At 41.9% G+C, this 8,156-nt stretch overlaps 1 protein-coding gene across 1 annotated transcript; it reads left to right on the top strand.

Annotated features, from left to right (window-relative positions):
- Window positions 1-2,878: 2,878 nt before the first annotated feature.
- Window positions 2,879-7,331, top strand: LOC139112774 (uncharacterized). The gene is made up of 6 exons (XM_070673833.1): window positions 2,879-3,274; window positions 4,361-4,737; window positions 4,815-5,262; window positions 5,437-5,931; window positions 6,097-6,279; window positions 7,302-7,331. Exons 1-6 carry the CDS (start codon window positions 2,879-2,881, stop codon window positions 7,329-7,331), a joined length of 1,929 nt encoding a protein of 642 aa, XP_070529934.1.
- The last annotated feature ends 825 nt before the right edge of the window (window positions 7,332-8,156 follow it).

Here is an 8,156-nt window from a genome sequence, read left to right as displayed (position 1 = left end):
GCGGGCACGTGTACTGCTATACATGCGCTCTTAAGTGCCAAGGGCCTCCGCGTCCATACCAAATGCTAACAGTTGTGTGCCTGGTATGCCGATCCGTTACGAGTTACGAACAATTGCTTTAGCTTGTGTCGTTTTTTTTTGCGTTTATTGTTTGCTTATGTCGTTTTAGCCTATATTGTTTTTTCTTGTGCAGTATTTTCTTGCTTATGTGTTTTATACTTGTATTATTTTTAAATTTTTAATGTAATTTTTTAATGTATTTTTTTTAATGTAATTTTTAATGGAATTTTTTTATGTTTTATGATTAGTTTTTTGTAGATTGCTTATGTATATTAAACGTTTTTAGAATATGGTAGTAAATTAAGATAGAAAGTAAATATTATATTAAAAACATATTTTATTCCTTCTGTCTAAACATCTTTTAATTATTAAAAACTTACAAACTAATAAATATGTGTACAATTACTTTAGAATAGAATATAAAATAAATCTAATATAAAAATGAATATAATATAAAAAAAATTAATAAAAATAAACTAATAAAATAAACTAATAAAAAATAAAATAATAAAAAATGAAATAATAAAATGAATATAAAATTAAACTTAACGTAAACTTATAAACTACAAATTTTTTTTTCGGCGTCCTTTTTCCGTCTATTTCCTGTTTGTCTTTTCTGGAGTTTTTAGTCATTGTCTAAAACAAAAAAAGAAATTATTAAAAAAATATAAAATAAAATGTATTAAAAAATAATAAGTAAAATTTATTTGAAATATACTTACATAGATTTATCTGCACCTTCCATTGTTTGCACACCGTGCAGAGATATTTGGGTACTTGACCCTGCATAGAGAATGGTATTATCTTCATGCACGGTGTGCAATATGAGTGGCCACAAATTAAGGCCTGGACTCCCTTAAAATGCTGCACCAGGCAGAAATTGCATCTCGGCGTGTTATCCTCTGTAATTTAAAAATTAATATTAATTAAAAAAAAAATAAAAAAACATTAAAAAAAAAACTTACTGGGAAATGTCCCATTCTCGCAAGAGAGGTACTCCCACATGCACTCTCCAAGTAGATTCTTGGTGCATGTGTGAGGCCTCTGATCCGGCGGGTACGTCTCGCGCAGTAAAAAAGCGAGATGTTTTACTTCGCTAAACGCCGTTTCTGTCATAGGCCGCACGTAGTTGTTGATTTCGTCCACCTCATCCTGGGTCAGGTGGACGAATTTACACATGCTGCCTGTTAGGCACATCGATTTAGTGCACCGCCGGACCTCGTGGAACATCTTACATTTCGTTCTGGCACACACCTTCATTAAATAATCTCTGCAACTCATTTTAAATGAGATGTTACCAAAAAATTTTTTTGTTTTAATTTAGAACAGATCTTGCCAAAAAAAACAACAAAAACTAAAAAAACAACACAAGCAAAAAAACGACAATAGCATAATAAAAACGATAATAGCAATAATAAAAAACAACACAAGCAATAATAAAAACAACACAAGCAATAATAAACAATAGAAGCAATGTTGAGATCTGTACTCCTCGACTGGCGAGCGACCGACTGACGAGCGACCGACTGAAAATCACGTGCTGCGTTTCTATCCGCTTCCATATGTGTGTTCGTAAATGCACAATGAATGATGCTTAAAGAAGCGGATATACGAACGGACTTAAGGTCCTTTCGGTGTAATTCATTCAGCCGGCGTATCGATCCACATGATGAAATTTTTTGCAATACCCAGGTGTATAAATAAGGTTGACATATCTACCGGGTGCACATTTCCTGTTTGCCCGACTCTAATTAACGAAACAAGAGCCGCATCGCCAGAGAGAATATCATTAATGGTAATCCACCCCCGCGCTTCTTCCATGATTATTCTAGCGAGCGTGATCTCTTGCTCCGTCCACATCTGGGCTCGCCGAGGCAAGATTCCGTCTAGAACACACGGTATCGCCTGCCACTTTATTTCACAGAATCGTTTCTCCAGTCGGAAACACTCATAAGGTAGTCTCCAGGTTCTGCGAGCCCAGTCGCGAAGATGTACCGTAATCGACGTAGCACTAACATCATCGACGATTCCTCTTTGCTACTTTAAACCTTCTTGGATAGCAACGAGGGTTCCCACTGTAAGTTCATGTGGTAACAGCATGAGGTTGGCTTCTGCAATCCTCATAAATAGTCAATTGTTCAAGCATCTCCAAATGAGCCTTCTCTCCGTTAATTAACTTCACCCAAAATAGCGTGGGTGATTGTACGCGTATCACGCGTACTTCGTACGGCCAGCGAGTCAGTTGTCTTATATTGATGTCGGAAATCATATAAAAAAATTTTTATATTAAGCGGTATTTTTTAAAAAAGATATTAAAAATAATACCAGAAAATATATTTACATTTTTTAATGGGTACTTGGCGACGATCAGTTACCGATGCTTGGTTGCAAGGAACTGATCGCTCGACGGTTGAAGAACTCATCTCGATCCAAATTGTTTTATAGAGATAAAAAATTATCGTTCTCACTCGCGTTGTCACTCACGTTGCCACTCACGTTGCCACTCACGTTACCCCCGCATCAATGAAAAATAGACTGCTAAGAGAACAAAGAACTATGCGGCTAAATTCAAAGACTCTGCAAACGGAGGTAGTTGCTATTTAGCGGGTGTACATTTCTTTTATCGGAAAGAGATAAGATAGCAATTTTTAAATACCGCGAAGTAAAACTTATTATTAAATGACTCATTATAATTTGAGAGAGGGTAAAAAATGTGTCACATGATTAATCAGGAGTAGGGGTAGAATATAAAGCATTCCTTAGGTCTCTCTTGTAACAACGCGTGCGAATCTCACTAGTGATTGAGCGATCGACGATAATGAACGTTGACGTGAGAATAGAAATCGGTGAAGAAATAGAAATAGAAGTCGGTGAGGAAATCGACGAGGTTCATCCCCTGTCGGAGGATAGTGCTTGCGAAACCGACAATGACGACGACGAAACGATTGAAAATACTACGCGCAAAACGATCACTTTACGGAATTTAACCGCGATTAATCTGCGTACGAAATTTTGTGCCATATATTTTTATTACGGTGACGGGCGAGGATACAACGTGTGCGCTTCTTGTTTGGTATTGATGCGAAACGATTTCAACGACTCCGTCTTCAAGATTCGTAAACACGTCGTAGGATCTTACGAAAGTCTCAACGGTACGTGGTGCTTGAACTGTAGAGCAGCAACATTCGTTGTAATTTCGTGCGATATGTGTCCGGTATGCACGACTGCGTGAGCAATGTACTTCGATTCCGTACTCGCATTGCTAATGTCGTTGTTTGTCGTATTTATCGCTAATGTCGTTGTTTTGTCGTATTTATCGCTAATATCGTTGTTTTGTTGTATTTATTGCTAATGTCGTTGTTTTGTTGTATTTATTGCCAATGTCGTTGTTTTGTTGTATTTATTGCTAATGTCGTTGTTTTGTTGTATTTATTGCTAATGTCGTTGTTTTGTTGTATTTATTGCTAGTGTCGTTTTTTCAACATTAACGTGCGAGCATCGGTGTGAGAATCATTTAAAAATGGATTAAAGTTTTCTCGAGGAAGAGCGCGAACTCCTGGTACAGGCTGACGCCGTGACCACTCTGGGAGACATTTTCGTGTGGTTTGAGAGATGTGACGACCTAGTGAATCGACTCGAGGAACGCAGTCGCGCCAAGCAAACGCGCGTATCCGTCGGGTGCGCGCAATTCATGGTGGCGAGTATCGCGCGACTCTTGGGTGCCAGGAAACATTTGAACGGACGTTACGTGCACAAGGGTGGCGAGTATGCGAGCACCAGTGCTGCCGATGGTGATGGTGACAACGCAGCTGGTGAACTCGAGTGGCGCGAGATCGAGACCGCGTTCAAAAGTCGTATCGCAACGGGTGTGGTAATAAACACAAACTACATCGAGCCGCTGCAATTTCTGGAGGACGCCGGTAACGCGATGTGCGAGCGCGTACAGGACATCGTGCGTAAAAATAATTGTGTGAAAGTGAACACCGCGTTCAACGGTGAATTCACGACTGGGAACAAACGCGCCAACAAAAGTATAACCACGAAAAACTGTGAGATCTTTCGAAATACTGATGTACGCGAGTGGTACCGACTACATGTTATCAAACCCACGCTGGCTTCTCTCGAGGAGTTTCAGGAGCGCGACAGCGGATGGGCGTTGTCGTGAATTTTGAACTTGTTTATCAACGTAAACAAGTACAATCCGATGCGTGCGGGATGTCACGTTACATTTTCGCGAAAGATAGTCGCTAAAAAAGCAGTGATATGCGTAAAATCGATGGACGACAAGTGTCTCGCGTAGTCGGTGGTGGCGGCTCTGTATCCCGTGAAGCAGCACGTGGATCGGGAATCGTCGTACCCGCATTACGCAACGGTGCTGAACGTCGAGGGTGTGCAGTTTCCCGCGACTCTTAAAGACGTTGCGAAACTCAAACGATTGTATGATATCTCGATCAACGTGTACGTCACAAAGACACGTGGAAAAGAAATAAACGTTCTACCTATACGCCTCAGCAATGAGAAAAAAAAGCGACACGTAAATTTATTGTACGTGCAACGCGACAACAACGATGACAACGATAACCAGGAAGTGGGACACTTTGCGTATATCAGTAATCTATCACGTCTCGTCAGTTCGCAACTAAGCGGACGCGAGCATCGTAAACACATTTGTGATCGGTACGTATGGGTTTTTGAATATATAATTGATTTTTTTTTTTTTTAATATTATTTTTTTAAAAATATTTTATTTTTAGGTGTCTTTATTACTTCAGTTCGAGCGAGAAGCTCGAGGCTCACGTCATGAATTGCGGAATCTTAAACGACTGCGCTATACGACTACCCAGCAAGGACGACAAATGGCTCAGCTTTTCCAATCACGGCAACAAGGAGCGCGTGCCGTTCATCGTATACGCCGATCTGGAGTGCATGCTGCGAAAGATCGAAACACCATCATCGACCGAACAAACGACGTTTAATTATCAACATCACGAAGTATTCAGCGTGGAATACTACGTCCGATGCTCGTACGACGAGTCGCTCTCGAGATACGAATATCGTCGCGAACCCGATTGCGTCCAGTGGTTCGTTGAGCGACTAGTGAGATTAGCTCATCGCGTAAAAAATGTAATCTCAAACGTCGTCCCGATGAAGACGTTGTCGAATGTGCAGCTCGAGGTGCACGAGAACGCGACGCTGTGCCACGTATGTGAAAATCCGTTTGCGGCAGACGAGAAGCGTGTGCGCGATCATTGTCATTTGACCGGTCGGTATAGAGGTCCCGCGCACTCAAAATGTAACCTGCAATACCGCGACACGCGTTACATCCCCGTCGTATTTCACAATCTGTCGGGTTACGATGCACACTTTGTTATAAAGGAGATCGCCACAGCGTACGAGGGTAAAATTAATCTATTGCCGATAACGAAGGAGAAATATATCTCCTTTACGAAACACGTTAACGATACGGCTGAGATACAGGACTCGCGAACTGCTATGAAGTTGCGCTTTATAGACTCGTACAAATTTTTGAAAGCTAGCCTCGACAAATTATTGTCTCTACTCGCCAAAGACAAATTGCGAATCTTGCGCGCTGAATTTGCGACACTTTCAGAAGAAAATTTCAATCTTTTGACGCGAAAAAGTGAGACCGTATGGCAGCAATTCTCTATTCGAACTTTAGGCGAGTACAGCGATCTGTACCTCAAAACCGATGTATTGTTATTGGCTGACGTATTTGAAAATTTTCGCGATAGATGCGTCGAGAGTTACGGACTCGATCCCGCGCACTACTACACCTTGCCCGGTTTCACGTGGGACGCGATGCTCAAGCATACGCGTATTAATTTTGAACTGTTAACTGACATCGATATGGTGATGTTCGTCGAACGCGGTATACGCGGCGGTCTCAGTCAATGCTCCAACAGATACGCGCGAGCTAATAACAGATACATGCGGTTGGGGTACGACTCGTTGAAACCTTCGTCGTACATCGTGTATTACGATGTAAACAACTTGTACGGTTGAGCTATGTGTCAGCCGTTACCGTACGCGGATTTTGAATGGGTCAACGACCAAGAACTCGCGAACCTCGACGTAGACGCGATCGCCGTGGACTCGCACACGGGTTATATCCTTGAGGTGGATCTCAAGTATCCTGCAAGCGTGCACGACATGCACTCCGATCTGCCGTTCTGTCCCACACGAGAGAAACCACCGGGGGTAAAACATGATAAAAAACTTTTAGCTACGCTGTACGATAAGAAGCGATACGTCATACACTATCGCAATCTGCAGCTGTGCACGCGTCATGGTCTTCGCGTCACCAAGGTTTACCGCGCGCTGCGATTCACTCAGTCAGCATGGTTGCGCGATTACATCGAGCTCAACACGCGACATTGAACTCGCGCGACCAATGATTTCGAGAAAAATTTGTTTAAACTTATGAACAATGCGGTGTTTGGTAAAACGATGGAGAACGTACGAAATCGCGTCGACGTTCGATTGCTCTCGCAGTGGGACGGTCGGTACGGTGTGGAAGCGATGATCGCCAAACCTAATTTTCACAGCAGAAGTGTATTCGCGGAAAATTTGGTGGCTGTGGAATTGCGTAAACTCGAGGTAAAATTCGCTAAGCCGATATACGTTGGTATGTCCATACTCGACATATCTAAGTTGTGTTTGTACGAGTTTCATCACGAGTACATGTTACCAACTTTTGGAGACAAATGTAGCGTCATGTATACCGACACGGACAGTCTCGTGTACAGCGTCCAGTGTGACGATGTATACGAGATGATGAAGCGTGATATCGCTCGGTTCGATACGAGCGACTATCCACCTAATAACGCGTACAGTATGCCTCTCGCGAACAAAAAAATACCAGGTTTAATGAAGGATGAGTGCAACGGTGCGATTGTTACAGAATTTGTAGGACTTAGAGCGAAAATGTACGCGATCAAGGTGGACGGTAAAAGTGACACTAAAAAAGCAAAAGGTGTAAAGAGTGGAGTCGTGGCGCGAAATATAACGTTTGACGATTATGTCAAGTGTCTCGAGAATGAGATTGCTATGACTCGCGACCAATCGTGCGTAAGATCGAAATTGCATCAAGTGTACACCGTATCCGAGACAAAGATCGCTTTGAGTCCGTATGACGACAAGCGATATCTCGTGCCAGACTCGACCAACACCTTACTATGGGGTCATTATCGCATACCTCTATAATTATATATGTATTACAGATGTATCAAATGTATTATAGATTGCGTTAATGTATACAGTACACATGTATGTAGTATACAGTACACATGTACGCAGTATGCAGTACACATGTACGCAGTATGCAGTACACATGTACGCAGTATGCAGTATGTAGTATGCAGTATGCAGTATGCAGTATGCAGTATGCAGTATGCAGTATGTAGTATGCAGTTTTATATTTTATTATTTTAAATACATCGAATCGCATATAAATGTGTAAAATAATAAGGATATACATCTATGCAGTATACAGTTTTATATATTTTTTTTAAATACATTGAATCGCATATACATGTGTAAAAAAAAATAAAAAAAACTTTATTAAACGATGCTGTTTTTGTCGATCCATGTATTGTGTGATCCTTCAAATCCCAACCATTTCACGTAGACCTTGTCACCCTTCTTACGCAGAACCTTCTCCACCAGATATATGTCCGGATGTGTCGCGCGGTGCAACTCATGCTCGTAGAACGCTCCGGCTATCGCCTCACCGCGATAATCCTCGAGCAGATAGGTTGCTGGATTGGTTTGCTGCACCTTGACGATCGTGAAAACCTCGGTGGTCCAATTTGGAGTGTATCCCTTTTCGAAAATCATTTTAAACTTGCTCACGCGTACTTTATCACCGACCCTGAATTTGGCCGGAGCGGCTATCTTTATCGCGCTGTACACGGTGTCGAGGAGTTTCTTGGCGATATCAGATGTCACGTCAACGGACCGCATGCCGATCGTTCGATGCTTGCGCCTATTGTACTCGTCTACGAGACGCGGTAGCGCGTCGCACCACTCGTAATTGCCGTTGAGCGTAAACATCTTCCACATAATGTTTTTGAGTG

Source organism: Cardiocondyla obscurior, unplaced genomic scaffold (assembly GCF_019399895.1).
Source record: "Cardiocondyla obscurior isolate alpha-2009 unplaced genomic scaffold, Cobs3.1 scaffold50_0_238961, whole genome shotgun sequence".
NCBI classification, from domain to species: Eukaryota; Metazoa; Arthropoda; class Insecta; order Hymenoptera; family Formicidae; genus Cardiocondyla; species Cardiocondyla obscurior.
The sequence above is the reverse complement of the archived record's forward strand: the minus strand, read 5'-3'. Positions and strand labels throughout refer to the sequence as shown.